Source organism: Micromys minutus (assembly GCF_963924665.1).
Source record: "Micromys minutus genome assembly, chromosome: 10".
Classification (NCBI taxonomy): Eukaryota; Metazoa; Chordata; class Mammalia; order Rodentia; family Muridae; genus Micromys; species Micromys minutus.
Window position 1 is genome coordinate 29,778,159 of NC_137979.1, and position 16,514 is coordinate 29,794,672.

General features: G+C 51.1%; 1 protein-coding gene across 4 annotated transcripts in view; it reads right to left on the reverse strand.

The window, feature by feature from the left end:
- Positions 1-16,514, reverse strand: part of KSR1 (kinase suppressor of ras 1) — a 58,561-nt gene that overhangs the window by 26,826 nt on the left and 15,221 nt on the right. For 2 of the 4 annotated variants that reach the window (XM_080923232.1, XM_080923230.1), the window contains exons 2-5: positions 6,393-6,540; positions 3,940-4,363; positions 2,305-2,309; positions 43-103 (exon numbers count right to left, since the gene is read on the reverse strand). In XM_080923232.1, coding sequence (XP_080779358.1) covers positions 43-103; positions 2,305-2,309; positions 3,940-4,363; positions 6,393-6,501 — 599 coding nt within the window. In that variant the 5' untranslated portion in view covers positions 6,502-6,540. Of the gene's footprint in view, positions 1-42; positions 135-2,304; positions 2,310-3,939; positions 4,364-6,392; positions 6,541-16,514 lie in introns of all 4 variants that reach the window. The other 2 variants (XM_080923233.1, XM_080923231.1) reach the window with 1 other exon arrangement.

Here is a 16,514-nt window from a genome sequence, read left to right on the forward strand (position 1 = left end):
GGATCCCAGGCTAGCTCTGTACTTGCCCACAACAGAACCTACCTATGTGTCACTGAGAGCCCGATATCCCTTCGTACCAGCTGTGGGGATCCATGAGGGAGCTCTGTGGGGGAAAAGAAAGCAAGTTGGGTGATCTGGAGAGGCTCTGAAGAGCTGGCTCTTGCCTTCAAGCTTCTAGCTCACAGATCACAGGCTAGACGGGCTTAATGCTGTGTCCCACAGCACAGAAATGCTTCACTGAATCAATATCCATCACACAGAGCTGGGCCAGACCCAGCTGCAGCAGGAGAACAGGTAGTCACCCCCACACTGGTTGTCCTCTGGTAGGTCTGCTTCTGTGGGCGGCAGCAGGAATGCCAAGCTGAGAGAATCTCATGTGCATTCCAGCCTCTTGCCCCCTTTCATGGGCATTCACCTTTAGGACTCAATTCTGGCTAATTTTGGGTTACCTGTAGAAACTTGACCTCACTGGAGGGCACTGGCCTGGTCAGCCACACAACTCCACCTGTGCCCTTCCAGCCAGCAGCATTTTGGGGATAGTCCTTGCTGATCACGGAAGAGCAAGGAGATGGAGTGGCTCTTCCGGGCCATCCCTATACCCCTGCTCTCCTTTCTCTGCTGAGGAGGGCCACAGGCTTGGAGAGTCCCCTCTGCTTACCTCATGCAAGTCCCCCAGGAGCTCCCTCTCCTAAGATGGCTTCCTCTAAGAGCAGACATACCTTATGGTGAAAGAAGTTCTGCAGTGGGATGGTAGCTGGACACTGTTCATTACCTACAGCCTAAACGACCAACTCATGTGTGCCCCATTTTTCTGAGCCCAAAGAAGATTCTGGTACCCAGAACTCCCCAGAGATGGTTGGTAGACTACTGTAGGCTTTTTGTTTGGTAAACAGGGTCTGGACTTTTATCCAATGTATCAAGGGGGTCTATACCCCCAAGAAATCAGCACAGGGCGCAGGTGACAAATGTCCCTTGAGTTAGCACCCACTCTCCAAAGGTAGCTACCGCCCCTCTCTCCTAATGTTCGTTCATGCATCTGGGGCTCAGAGCATGCTGACTCGCCAGGTATCACAGATTCAACAGCACAAGGAGGACCCTGGCCCCACACCAAGCAAGAAATTGTGATCATGACAAAAGGGCCTCTGCCACCCTCCTGACAACTAGGAACCCACAACTCGATCTGGCATATCCTCCATGAGGCTGTTTGCCCCTCAACTTCTTCCTAGGGCCAACCCCACTCCAGACTGTGGCTAAGGCTGTCAGAAGACAGTACTCTGAGAGGCGTGAGCTGGCAGCTACCGGAAACTGGAGCAAAGTGAGAAGCCAGCCATCAAGCTCAGGGCCCGGTCTCCTATTTGTCATGTCAGCTACAAGTATGCAGCCTTTTGTGCCAGGCAGCATGGCTCTAGATCTGGATGGAACATCGGTCCAGGGAGCCCCTCAGCCTCACTGCTGTGGGCCCTCTGCTGCCACAGCCAACTGAAAATTAATAGTGATGGTCAGGAATATCCCAGAGTCAGAGATGCAGGCTTTGGTCATGGACCTAGAGAGACGTACAGGTACCTTCTCCTCCTTCCATGCCTTCCTGGGATGGTGCAGGAGCTCCTGCCTGCCAGGCCCTGCCTGCCCTCTCTTCCTGGGCCTCACCCCAGACACTGTTACTATCTATCTAAAAGAAAAACAACTCACTATTTCACTGAGAAAACCCTAGCCACTCCTGGGGCACTCGACCACCCAAAACAGACTCAAAAGGCCCAGCTCAACCCTCTGCTAGGAGTCATAGGACCCCATAATTTGTGAGTTGTGGGAGATCCTGATCCCAGCTGCAGATAGAAGTGGGGAAAGGGGGTCCCAGAATTGCCTGGGCCTCCTTCTCTTCAGGGACTTGTATTCTCAGGTTTGGAGCTGTCTCTAGGAACTCCTGTCTCTTAGGGAGGAGTCCTAAGCCATCAGCAAGGCTCCTGCTGGAAGACATCCCCCACCCAGAGCACAGCTTTCTGAGGCAGCTCAGAAGGCAGGAGTGGGTACAGGGGTCACTACACCAATGGCAAGGTGGAGACAGGCTTGCTACAGGGCTCATAGGGGACACTTTCGAAGTCTCTACTTCCCGAGGGCTGGGCCTGTCATTGTAAGGCCAGCTGTCTCAGAGCTAGGTCACGAAGTGGTTGCCAACACTTTTGCTTCTGGACTATGGAACAGTCAGCCAACAGGGCTAAGGTGTGGCCAGAGAAATCCACCCCGACGGGGACATCGACTCGACCATGACTCCCGGTGGCAGAAGGGATGAAAATGAATTGTTCTTACCAAACCTGGAGAGACAAAAAGGAGAGCAAGGGGTGATCTCACCATATTGGCTCGGCCTGTGCTTAGAAAGCTACCTGGTTACAGAGCAGGCCAAAGGCTGGGACAAGGGATAGAGACCAAACCCTGGGTAAGCCTTGCAAGCCACCCAACATAGCAGATTCACCCCATTTTTACCACCGGAAAAACAGGGTCTTCCCATGTCACATGGCCTATGGGGATGAGTGCTCAAGGTCCAGGAAGAAGGGGGTGGGTTGATTGTTAGAGAGGCAGGGAATTGGGTGGGAGAGCAGAGACTCAGCCATACAGAGCTGAAAGGTAGATTCCAGGAAGGGTCAAGTAGGGACATGTTCTGAGCAAACCTGCCTTCTCTTCTGGAGCCCCCCTTGCCCAAAGGAGGCAGGAGCTGGGAGGAATGAGGACTTTCTGTTGCCCTTGAAGCAACAGAATCCCGAGGTCTAGCCTGAGGTTCTGTTCCCTACTGGAACATGGGACCAAAACAATGCCTACTGCTCTTCTCAGGAGAGAGTGAGAAACAAGGTATCAGCTGCAGGCCACCGTGAGGCCCTGTTTGGTGACCAGTGGCCTTGAGGCGATTGTCCTGTATTCTACAGTGGCATCTGGGAAAACCAGGATGGGTAGCACAGCTAAACAGGGAGGGGGCACACAGGCATCTTCTGGGTTTCTGCTTCATAGTGTGCAAAATCATCTCAGCCATCCCGAGTCTGACACATAATGGACCCAGCATGGGCTTCATGGTGGCAGAAAACCAAGAGGGACATTAAGGCCCTCAGAACCTTCTAGAAAAGGAATACCGTGCCAAAGAGCTAGGCACCTGAAGCCTCAGGGAAAACATCAAGACCCACAATGCTCTAGATGTCCACCAGAAGGAGGTGCTGACCAAGTTGCATGGCCGTGTGCCAGGAAAAGGTTTTGAAGTCAGGTTGCTTCGATTAGTATGGCTGTTGGTAGTGGGGGCAGAGAGGAAGGCACACCTTTATGGCCTTTGGACCATGTGTAAATGCTATTTAAACAGTTGCTATACTACACTGGTATAAAGAAAAAAAAGATAAAAAGTACATGTTCCGTACAGGTAATGTTTCCCCCCCACCAAATGTTTTCTTTTTGTGTGTTAGAGATGGTAAGTGTTCTATCATGAAACTGCATCCCTGACTCTTCCCCAGGATTTTCAATCCTTCAGTGGTTGGATTCTCAGGAGCAACCCATGAACACAGAGAACCAACTCTATTTAATTGCCCAAGCACAACATCTAGAATCTACTGTTTGATCTGCAGTGACCATGTTAAGTCATGTTCCAGACAGGGGCTGCTATGCTAGCCTCTGAGAATCAAGTCTTCTTTGGCATTTTTGAGCACTGGAGATACGGGGCCTGTTTGTTACTGTGGCCCAGCCTAGCCTATTCTGACTGATACATGGTATCACTTTATACATGTGTATATAAAGTATGTACAGTAAGATATATATATATATGGTGTACGTACAGTAAGAGATCTGCTGGGATTCAGTCCAATTCCATCAGAGGGATGGACACCTATTTTTTTTTCTCCATATTTCTATGCGGGTTGACTTTCTCAGTCCTTTGTATTTGTCTAAGAGAATGCCACAGGGCTAACTCACCTCATTGGGGCGACTTCATCAATTCGGTTTCCCAGCTGGGACTCGTGGGACTTGCTCCGTGTGAGTGTGGGGAAGCTGGGGAGCAGTTGGAAGACCTTGCGGCTTGGCGGTGGGGGTGTCCTTGGTGGCTTCAGCTTGGTGTGCCGTCGCAGCTGGGGTGTGGTGGGGGGCGTGATGAAGCTATGCAGGGCCCGGGGGGTCAGCCGGCCACTGGCATGCAAGGGGATACAGGTGTCCGAGAGGCCCTCGCTGAGGCCGGGGACTAGAGAGTCTGAGGCGGGCAGGGCAGACACAGAGATGGAACGGGGTCCCTGAGCACTGGCACCAACTCTGCCCATCGAAGAAAGCATGTCCGCTGAAGGTCCCAAGCTACTTTCTCGTGCATCTGCGGAACTCCAGCCGGAGTCCTCTTTGTGCTCCCCTCCTGTGGGCCAAGAATTCAGTCAGAAAGGCAAGGCACTCAGGGACGCCACTACTATGGGAAAGCATGGCACCCCGATGGAGGTGACACCATTACTCAGCAGCAGGCTCTGCTCCCAGCTTCACCTTCTCCACCCAACAGCACCCTCCATGACACGCCACTGACACCAGGCGATCAGCACTGATGTCACACCCTCTGCTGTGCTGAGGAAATGCTGGGTCGCCCACCCCAAAGTAGGGCCTCAGAAAGGGAAGAGGTGGCAGCTCCTGTAAAAAAAAAAATGCTGAGGTGTGTGAGCAGGGGAGCTCCTCTTCAGGAGCATTGGCTGGGTAGGAGGTGGCACACATCTGTGTTCCCAGTATTCAAGGGGGTAAGGGTGGAGGGAATCTGAAGGGTTCAAGGCCATCACTAACTACATAGTGAGTTCAAGGCCAGACTAGGCTGCAAGAGACCCCGTTTCAAAAACCCAAAAGGAAAAAAGACAAAAGTCCTCAAGCATCAGCTGGGCGTGGTGGCGTGTGCCTAAAGAGACCCTGCTTATGGAATAAAACAAAGCAGACAAACGTAAAGTCAAAGCCAAGTATCACCCAGGTTTGATGATGCGCACAGGTATCACAGCACGGGAGGAGCTGACACAGACGAGGGGCGAGCTCACAGCTAGCCTAGACACATAGGAAGAAAAGACCAGAGAGCATAGGGAACGCGATGGTAACATTTGCTGTCCTCCACAGGCCTGACAGTGAAAAGCACGCCTGACCTTTGGTGACCCTTCGTTTGTTTCTCCATCACAACAATCCTGTACAGTCTTACTGTACAGATGAGGAACTGAGCCACAGGGAGGCCGGGGGAGGCTGACTCCTCATCCTTGCTGTGACCCGGCTGCTCTCACCAGGTCCTCCTGGAATGCTGCTCTGACTGCTTTCAACCCTAGTGGTCACTGAAGAAGCCATGTGGGATGGCGTGAAGCCCACAACCTGTCACGGGGACACAGGAGCTGCACAGCCGAATGAACAAGAAAGGACGCTGTGGAAATTCTCTTCCCTGGGGCTGTGTCCTGGCACGGTGGACCCCAGACATACCTAGGACCACAGTGAATAGAAAACGTAGGCTCCGCCCTTTGCAGGGGGGGGTGGTGTGGGGGGAATAAATTAGCTGGGCATGGTAGCACACTCAGTAGAGGCACAGGCAGGTGGATCTCTGGGAGTCTGAGGCCAGCCTGCCTGGTCTAGATCGGGAGTTCCAGGCTAATGAGCACTACACAGGGAGAGCCTGTCTCAAAAAAAAGTATCAAGCTGGGTGCTTCCCCCTTCAGCCCCGGGAGACTGGAGATGAAGTAGGCAGCTCAGATCTTTTAAATAATGCTGGCTTCCACCCATTAGGCTCATTTTAGAGCCTTCTCTGGGTGGTAGTGGGAACATTAAGTCAGGCGTTGGAAAGCGTTTCCACGGGAAGACATAAAGCACCTAGGAATAATCCCAGGGGAGACTGTGGTAATGGCAGAATTATACACGGCCGGGGATAGCCCTATGTACACTCTCAAATAAGAAGCCGCACATTTTCTCTAACTATGCTGGGCTCAGGCCACACTGACACCAGAGAGAAAGGCTTTATGAGCAGAGAGCTGAAGCTGGGAATAAGAGGGAAACTGTTTAGGGGAGGGAGGTGGAATGCAGGAAGCCGGTGGGAAGGGCTGGAGCAACACAGATGCCTTCCTGTATGTGTTGGGAGGCGTGGCATACAGGGCCTGAACTGAAGGCAGACTAGGATTCCTAACAATGGCTGAAGCTTTTTAGGTCAGACTGGCCAGACCAACTGGGCTCCAAAGCCCTGGGGACTCTTGAGAAGGCTTCCTAGGGGACAAGCCCCAGCATACTTTCTAAACAGCCACACCAGAACTACCCCCACACCCCTGAAGCGTACCCTCCCTATTGATCCCAAGACTGACTTTGGCAGAAGTCCCATCTCCCAAGGGAACTGGCCAGGCCTGGGAGCACATGAAACAGAGTCTTGGGGGAGGGCAGGCATTTCTTACCCAAGCCAGTCACCTTCCGAAGACAGGTAAGAGCTTGTTGCAGACGGCTGCACTCCTCAGCGCTGGCCCCCCAGCGCCGCAGCATCTCCTTGGCTTTGGCCTCGTCCATTTCTAGCAGGGCATCTAGTGTGAGCTCTTGAGGAATCTCCTGGGGGCACAGAAGGGACAGGAAGAAAGCTGAGGGAGCAGTGAGGGAGTCTCAGCCCTCTGCTCTGAAGGATAGGCCTCCCAGCTGAGTGGCAGGAGCCAGCTGCTGTCTCGGACAGCCTCTGACTAGAAGCCACCACTTGTCAGGGGCAGAGCACTCTCACCCCCGTCAGCATGGCAGAAACAGCAGCTGAGGTGGAGTGCCACCTTTGGGTTGGAGATAAGGAAAAGCAGAAAAGGCCAGAAAGGCCTGGATGGGGCCTCATAGCCTGTTCATTTATTTCTATTTTAAAATTCTTTGGTACAGAAAAGTTGGGATTTATGACACTTTTAGAAACTCTTCTGAACTTGACTGTATCTGAATCAGACAAGAGACATCTCAAAATAAATTGCTTTTAACAAGGATAAAACAACAACAACAACAACGCCCCAAATAACACTTACTGACTTGTATGTAAGCCAGTCCGTGTAGACCAGCTAGACTGGCCTGTTTATCCCATCTACTTGGGAGGCGGAAGCAGAAGGATCCTAAGTTCAAAGGCTGCCTGGGTTAGAAAGCAAAGTCAAGGCTGGCTAAGGTAACTTAGTGAGACCTTGTCCTATAATAAAAAGTGAAGGCCGAGGTTGTAAGCTCAGCCAGCACAGTGTGCCCAGGATGCACAAAGCCCTAGGATCTAGTGCTGGTAAACCAGGCATGGTGGCACAAACCTATAATTCTAGCTCTTGGGAAGTTAAAGTTGGGGGAGGATTGAAAGGCCATCCTTGTCTACAGAGTAAGTCTGGGGCCAGCTTGGATTACATAAGACCGTCTAAAAGGGGGACGGGGGCTGGGGAGGCAGGGCTGGATGTGGCGCTCAGTGGCAGAGAATTTGCAGGTCACCGGGATCACATTACATCTGGAGAATGAGGCTCAAAGGGCTACACTGCTAGACAAAATGTCTTTCTGGAGTGGGGGAGGGGCATTAAGATGGAGTTTGCCTACAAGCCCGAGGGCCTGAGTTCAATCCCCAGAACCCAGATGTCCTCTGGCCCTGTACATGTGCACTGTATACATACACACATTAATAATAATAATAATAATAAAGCCTATGATTGGGTCAGCAACATGGCTTAGCAGGTAGGGTAATCTCAGAAAAGATGACTAGGGACTGGAAGCCATTGACCTTTCCTCTCCTCTGCAAGATGGTGTTGATCCCTTGGGTCCCGCACTTACATTCCAAAGGCATCATTTAGCATGAAGCCTTTTCTGTCCTCTCAAAATTGCCCACCTCCCTCCCTCCCTGCAGAAATAGAGGGTGTGAACATTGGGATCTTCTAGCCACTGGGGACAATTCCACCAAATATGCGCATGTAATGTTTTTGCGGCTTTTCTCCCATTCAACTTTGGACAGTTTATTCTGAGGGACTGTTGTAAGGTAGAGGAAAATTTCCTTCTGCCCCTAAAGTCAGAAGAAATTGGATTCTGTCCCCAAAGCTTTCCCCAAAGAACCTAGCTAGTCTGGCTGACATCTTACTGGGCTTTGTAAGAGTCTATGCAGAGACGGCTGCAACAATGGCCTGGCATGGGACTCCTCCTCATCCCCCCGCTGGAGAGCCATGAACGTATACACTGGCAGGGCCTGACACTGCAGCACTAGAAAACTAATACAAAGCATGAACATGAGTTAGACTGATGTCAGAACTGGACCTCTCCCTAGAAATCCATAGATACAATGGATCGCATCTCTGGTCTCTAGGGCTTATTGCGCCCCACCTCTGTTGGGGGTTATAGGAGCTGAGCAAAGAAGTAACTACTATGTATGCACTAAGACACAAAACAAGTAAGGGGGCCTGTAAACAGCTCCATGGCTGGACTGGCCAATCCCCATCTTCCATATTCCTCTTAACACCTTTTAACTCTTTCCACACGTGCAGTAACTGGGGCGCCCACATGGCCCCTATCAAGTAAGTCTAGAAAGCCTGAAGGATTTCAAGGATTTTGAAGGTGAGCTGGATCTAGTTTTGTTTCCTCAAGACAGGGCCTTCTACTATATCCCGGCTGGGCTGGAACCACTGAATCCCAACTCCAGGTGATCCTCTGGCTTCAGAGCCAAGTGCTGGGCCACAGGCTTGCACCACCACACCCATTTCAGATATTATTTCCAAAGAGTAATTTCCCTGTCGGTGCATTTGCAGTGCTGTAAATCTTAGGCTCAAGGGTCAAGCTGAACTGAGTCTTGGAGACTCGGGTGGGCCACGTCCCACCTGAGGCATGTGCTTGTGTTTCAGCCGTCAGCAGGGCCTCTGGCTGGACTCTTACTACAGTTAACACAGTTCCCACCACAGCCAGGAAGAAATGCACAATACCAAGAAAGATCATCAGTGGTTAGACAAACTCTTAGCTGTCAGAAATCCTTCCACTCCATCACATGAAACCCACAGGAAACCGCTGTGGAGCGTGGCTCAGGGAGAAGAGGCTGATAAAAAACCAGTCCCCACACGGGAGTTTTCCGCTTGCCCGCCAATCTTCCTTTATGTCCCCCAAAAACCGTTCGTCATCACAGTGTGGCTTGGCCACCCTTCCCCTTCGTTTGGCCGTGGAGAGCAGCTTGATAATATTGTTGGGTCAGGGACAGGTGACCTTTACCTCCACACAACTGCATTCAACAGCCTGGTGGGGCGCAGCACATTCCTGTAATCCCGGTTTAGAACTGCACATAAGAGGATCTTAAATTTGAGGCCCACCTGGGCCACCAGGTGTGATCCTGCCTCAAACAAAAGCCCAAAGACAACTACACAAAGAACATTCTACCTTGGATGGGATGTCCTCAGCTGGTTGGACACCCACAGACACCCACACATGGGCACACCCACAAGTACACATACTGCCAAGAAAGTTGAGTCAGCAGCTTCCTGGAAGATGAGAGACTATTCTGTGGTGGCAATGCCGGAGTCAAGCATGGGAACTCCAACTTCCAACCTAACAATAAAGCAAATAGGAAGTCCCCTCGCCCCCCTCCCCTGCTCCCTTTCCCCTCTTCATCAACCGTACTGTGGTGGTTTATATATGTTTAGCCCAGGAAGTAGCACTCTTAGAAGGTGTGGCCCTGCTGGAATAGGTGTGTCACTGTGGGTGTGGGCTTTAAGACCCTCATCCTAGTTCCCTGGAAGCACGTATTCTGCTAGCAGCCTTCAAATGAAGATACAGAACTTTGCCTGCACCACACCTGCCTGCAGGCTGCCATGCCCCCTCCCATCTTGATGATAAGGGACTGAACCACTAAACCTGTAAGCCAGCTCCAATTAAATATCCTTTTTAAGACTTGCATTGGTCATGGTGTCTGTTCACAGCAGTAAAACCCTAACTAAGACACCGACCCTTTCAATTTCTCAAACAAAATAATTACACTCATTACCACCACCCATTTGCCAGGGCAATATGCCCACTGCTTTGTGTATGCTATCTTCACTAGAACTGACTCAGGAAGCCCATGCCACCCAGTCCATGTATTAAAGCTCCAGGAGTTCACATGACTTAAATAGCAGCCTGTCAGATGCAGGGGCTCCTACTGATGTCCCACATTAACGACTGCCTAGCTGGAACTGGGAAGCTCCCTTCTAGGGGAAGAGGGTTACTTCAAAATAACCAATTTCTACCTATTGTGTTTTACTGAACGGTGGTATAGTATGGTGTGAAGGGAGCACCTCAGAGGGCTGGCCAAGGTGTTTCACCACCATGTGACAGGCTTAGTACAAAAGGAGTGAGCGAGAGAAAAGAGAGGAAGTGACCAGCCTGGACATATAAGAAAGAGAGAGAATAGGAGATGAAGAGAGAGGAGAGACAGATAGACAGGCATACACAGAGAGAGGGATGGAGGGAGGGAGGGGAGAGAGAGGGGGGAATATGGTGAGGTAGCCAAGCATTTCTCATACACCAGGTTGGCTCATACCTGGCAGGCAGCTATGCAAGCTGTTGCTAGGTAGCTGTTAGGCAGAGCCTGGAGGAGTTGCCAACTTTACCTCATCTCAACAGAACCACTCAGTAACATGGAAGGCCTTTGTTCTTTATTCAAGTGAACTAACCTCCCTGAAAAGAGAACTAAAATGTTCGCAGTCTTTTTTATTAATAAATAGAATAAAAGTAAAAAGAAGAATGGATTTTTCTCATAGCTTCAAATTAGCTAGAAGTGTCTTTTGCTCCTCTGAAGCCTGGGGATCAATCTGCTCCCCCTTGAATGAGGCCAGAATATAGCGTTTCTATTCCTCCCTTGCCTCTGCTCTTCACAATCAGGTTCAAAACAGAGATAGATGGGCGAGGTCAGAGTGGAGGCCAAAGGGATGCTGGAGAAGAATGCGGCCTCGAGCCCTCCATGTGCTGGAGCCTGCACCCCACCCCACCCCCAACCCACCCCACCCCACCCCACCCCCACCCCACCCCACACCACCCCACCCCCACCCCACCCCCACCCCACCCCCACGGATACAATTAGACTACTTAGTCCATCTACAGCAGTCAGCTACTTCTGAGTGTCAGTTCTTTCTACCACTTAATCTCTGTGGCCTGAGGAGGAAGATGGGGGAGGCAACCCTGGTCCCAAGAAATTGCAGCAGTGAAGTTATCTCTATACCCATCCATTTGTGATTGCATGTTTTCTGCCACAAACTACGAGGCTAACCAGAAATCCACCCACTGTTCTCGGTGTTATAGGAATGGAGAAAGCCAGGAGAGTGTCAGAACTTCTAGCATTAAAAACAAACAAAAAACAAAAACACAAAACTAAGCTGGGCTTGGTGCGTCGAGCCTGTTACCCAGAACTTGGAAGGCTGAAGCAGGTGGGACAGTTGTTCCAAGCCAGTTGTGGGTGTAATAGTAAGTCTGAGGCTGCCTGGGCTACATAAGACCCTGGTTTGTCTGTCTGTCTGTTTAAATAGTGACAACAATTTGGATTCTCTTTGAGTGGTTGGTTTGTTTTTATTTGTTGGCAACTAACTCATGAGAAGTTCATGGACACGGTGGGGCTGCTGGAAGAAAGTGCTCTTTCCCATGGTGGATCTGACTAGAGACTTCTGAAGCCTTCCTCTGCTGGCCATGAGGCCTGTCACCCAGCAGTGAGCACTCTGGTGCCCAGGCTGTCTTAATAAGCCAGCCACCCTGCAGATTAGGTGTACAGTTTTACAACTCTTAGGGCTGATTTGGGACTCCGTGTTAAGAAGAGTTCCACAAAGGCAAACATGCTTGAATCAGGGGGGTCAACAGAAGAACGTATCTGTGGCTGCGCAGTCCCCTCAGTGAGATGAGCCTCCCCACCAACCCCACCTCCCAGGAGTTGTCCTGGTATCATGTCTCATCCAAAACAACTCAAAGCCCCCAGACCTCACACACAGATGTGACTCACCTACTCACCAAGACAGGAACAGCACAGGGAAGTCCATTAAACCAGAGTTCCTCCCATGTATGCTAGGGAACCACGGCAGTTAGGAATCAGCCTGCCTCTTGCTAAAGGGGAACTCAAAGGGAGGGCCTCTGGGAAACTCTGGCTTGAGGTCCCTGGCTGCCCACCCACCTGGAGGCCTACAGAAGACGGTCATCTGAAAGCTAAGAACAAAGCTGGCCTTCCTTGGCCTGGAGAGCTAGAGCAGGGATGGAGGCTGAGAAGCCACACTGTGTCTAGAATTGCTGCTCACTTATTCCAGCTGCTGAACCAAGATAAAATATGTTTACTAGAAGTTGAGAGAGGCCATATGTCCCAGCCATGAACCCAACATGCCTTGGGGCTCACATGGCCCATGAGCGGGCCACAGGAACACTTGCCTCCTTGGCTCGGCCACTTTCCCTCAAACGATGACTTAATGTTTTCCAGTGAGCGACATTAAATTATCCTTTCTGGTAATAATGAGAAAGCAGGGCCAGTTGCAAGCTGAGGTCATCCCAGTCTGTGACAATTAAGCCATGCCATTAACAGGAGCCTGCTAGTCTCTGTTCTCTGTAGCAGAAGGCAGGGGAGGGTCTGGTCAAATACGCCCCCACCCCGTCTCCAGCAGCTAGCAATGGCTAGGGTCACAGGTCACACTGGGTATCAGATGGTATCCTGGGACTTACCAGCAGCCACGGGGCAGCCTGGGTCTATACTTAGAAACACATGTGGGCCAGAGAGAGGACAGTGGTTATGCCAGGGGCCGTTCTGCCTGGCGTGAGCCACATACACACAAATGTGCCGCAACTCCAGCCAGAACTGAGGGGACAGACAGTTGGAGTGAGAACCTACTTAGGGGGCACTTTTAGCAGTGGGGATGAGAGCAGTTGCAAGAGGCTCCCAGGAGACCCCTCCCCACCTATCCCTTAGCCCCACCTCTACTTCAGGCTCCTCAGCCATGTAAGCCAGTCTCTTTCCTGAGACGTTCCAGGACCGCCTGCCTGGCCCAGTGTTCCAGCTCGAGACTGCACCTGGCATCACTCTCCAGACTCAGTGCCACCCGCCAGGGCCTGTCTCCCAGCAGTCTCCCAGCCACACCTGGGCAAAGAGAGGCTCCTTCTTCTACTTTGCCATGGCTGTACCCAAACATCCCCAAGATGAAAAGTAAATGAGTGGGTGTGGCCATGTTCAAATGACACTCGGGGTCTCTCAAACTTGAATTTTATACCATTTTTTTTTATCTGTCACAAGATATTTTATCCTCCCCTCTCTGACAGTTAAAAGGAAAAAGGGGGGGGGACCCCTTCATTCTTTAAACAATAGTGGACTAGATTTCGACTGTGGATCATAGCTCTCTGGTCCTGATCAAGTGGGTTTATTTGATCACTCTGTAAGTACTTGCCAGCTATGTCTGGCTGGCTACATCTCCCAGAGGCCCTGGTCTCATTGTTCCTCTTTTCCTGCTTCCCCCTCCCACCGGCATCCCTGGTCCCACCCCAGGACAGCAGCAGCAGGAAAGTGTCATCCAGGACAGACTTCAGGCCGGGCCCACACCTGCCACTCAAAAACCACAGCCTGTGCCCACTGGCTTCAGCATCACCGGCACACTTTTCCACGCTGATCTGATCCACCGACAGTTGAAAATGACCAGACATGGTCCATGAGAGAAACACACATGTACCCAAGCTTGGGGGAACTGGTACTTCCCTTATTCCACACCCTCCCAAAGTAAAGAGAAGGTTGTGAGTTCAAAACCAGCTTAAGCTACAGAGGGAGAACTTCTCAGTGAATAAATACCTTTATCCACAAGACCCCCACAGTAAATCTCAAATCAAAACTATTTATAGTCTGTTCAAGACTCTAGGTTCAATCTCCAACAGAAAACAAAGCAAAAGACAACGCAGCAACCCTGGAATATCCTCTCAGCCAGCCAGAGACCAGGCTGGAGAGACTGCTGAGTGGTTAAGAGACCTACTGCTCTTGCAGAAGACTGAAGTTCAGTTCCAGGTCCTGTGTCTAGCACCTTACAACCTCCTATAGCTCCTGCTTCAGGGGGAGCAGATACTGCTGGCCTCTGTAGGCACCTGCATTCTTGTGCATGTGTGCACACACAGACTTAAAAATAGTAAGTCTTCAAAACAATTAAAGAGCATTTGAAAGGAAGTCTTGGGGTTAGGGTAGACAGTTTGGCTACAGCCAAAGAGCTACACAAACCCGTGTGTGACACTTTGCTTCTGGGGCACTGGCAAGTGAGAAACTCCCATATTACACAAAACAGCTATGCGGTGGGGCCAGACCTGAGCTAGCCAGGTCCAGAGGTCCTTCCCCGACCCTCCCCTGCTCTAGGGCACAGCTCCAGGATCTTCAGGCTTTCCTGGGGCCTCCTTTATTGATGCAAGAGGCACTATGAGCAGGTGACAGCTGTGTGACAAATGACTATATGCTGTGCCAACCACACCAAACCACTTCTTGAAGCAAATGGGGAGCTGTGACAACATTGGACCTGCACCTGAAGTTCAGGGTGCCAGAAAGAGTAAGAGCTAGTCTGAAACATTTCCCATGTGTCGGGATTCTGTAAACTCCACCCCACAGTTACCTGGCAATAGCCAGGTATGCTCTGCCCCAGTAACCTGACATTATAAAAGGGGCTGTTTGCCCCTCCTCTTGCTCTACCCCCTTGCCCCTCTTCTCCTCATTCCCTTCTCCCCTCTCTCCAGGTGCTCATGGCTGGCCTGTACTTCTCTACTCCTCTCTTCTCTCTGCCTCTACTACCCTACCCTCTTAACTCTCCCCATGACCTGAATAAACTCTACTCTGTACTATACTGTCCTGTGGCTGGTCCCTCAGGGGGGAAGGGATTCCCAACATGGGTCTCCCAGAGGCATTTCCCTTTCCCCGCTTCCTCACCACACCTCCATGGACCAAATACCCCCCACTCTCTTCATCTTTTTCCTAACACTATGGGCAACCCAGCCCTCCTGAGAGTCAACTAAGTCCCTGACATAGTACAGGGACACTGCCATGTCTCTAGCCATCTTTACTGTCTGCCGGTCCTGGTATCTCCTCTGTTCAAGTCTTTCCCCTCGTTTTCTCAGTGCCAAGGACCAAACCCAGAGTCTTGCATTTGCTAAGCAGCGGCTTACCAGTGACCTATATCCCCAGCTTGTTCTCCCCCCTCCTACCTGCATCTACCTCCTCCAGGTTTGCAGGAGGACTCTGAGACGAACTGGCGAGGCCCGCTGCACCAGAGTGTACCCAGTGTAGCAAGTGAATCACAGCTACATGCCTGACCCCAAGCTTCAGTCCTGAAGGACCAGGAGTCTAATCACAAACCCCTTTAGCAGATCACCACATCAGTAGCCAACAAGTCTGTCTTCTGAGTAGTTTGTCTGTCTATCCCAGAAGGGAATAAACTAGGTTATACGTAGGCAGGAGCCCCAGGGCTGGAGACCTGAGAAGCAGATTCTCTGTCTCCAGACAAGGGGTGCATTGTTTCAGAGCTCTCCTAGGGCTCCCAAACAGGAGCAGGTAGAGACCTCTCAGGAGACCCAAGGACAGGCAGCCCTTCTCTGTAGTTTTCCAGGACCGCTGAACACTAAAGGCCCCACCGAAGCACTGGGCTCCAAAGCTGTGGAAGTCCAACAAAGCTTCTGAGAGGATGGCTAGGACCGAAGCCAGGGGCCTGTCACCATAGTTACCAGGTTCTGAGGACATGAAAGGAGCCAGTGGATACCCAATAAAATGAGAAACCCATCGACTGCCAAAGTCAGAGGCAGACTTCAAAGGGACCTTAGAGATAATGCAGCCGGTAAGCGAATTTACAAAGAAAAAAACAAAGCAAAACCGGGACCTAGAGGAGGAAACCTGCCTGTGTTATCCAAACAACAGCTCTGGGACCAGGCCCTGGTTATCTGTATCCACAGGAACCAACACCACGGCAGGCCTCCCAGCGTTTTCCAATGTCCATGCACTAATGGGAACCACAAGAAAGAAGAAAAGACAGAGACAGCCACAGATAGACGGGCTGGGGCTGGGTGGCAAAGGCTGTTAGATGGAGAAACCACCGCACTGGAAAACTCAGTGTGATTTTTACATAGAGTTGAGCAGCAAGGAGAAGCCGTTGCATACAGCTGAACAAGGAGGCAGGGTTATTATACACAAATAAACAAGGGGCTGGGTTTATGGGATACAGATGGATCAAGGAGACAGGTTTAGCTAATCTTGGTAGGAGGAGTGTCTGTAGGGAAACAGTCTTAAGGCCATAAATATGGGGGTTGGGAGTGTAGGGCAGACAGTTTCTGTGCATACTTTTAACACTCACACTGGATTCTACAAGGGAGGCTTTGCCATTTCCTTCTGAGCCTGTGGAAAAGGATTTCCTATTTTCCAAAGACCTCTGCGGCTCTGGGGTCCTTGATATGGCTGTGCCCACATCAACAACACACATTCCCTCAGGACTTCACTCACTCAAGGTCTTCTCTGCTCCCAAAAAGGTCCCCCCACACCCATTTGTCAAGGCTCCTTCCTTCCAGGTCTTCTGAGTTGGTACTACACAGAAGCTGAGGGGAAGTCTCTGACCTCT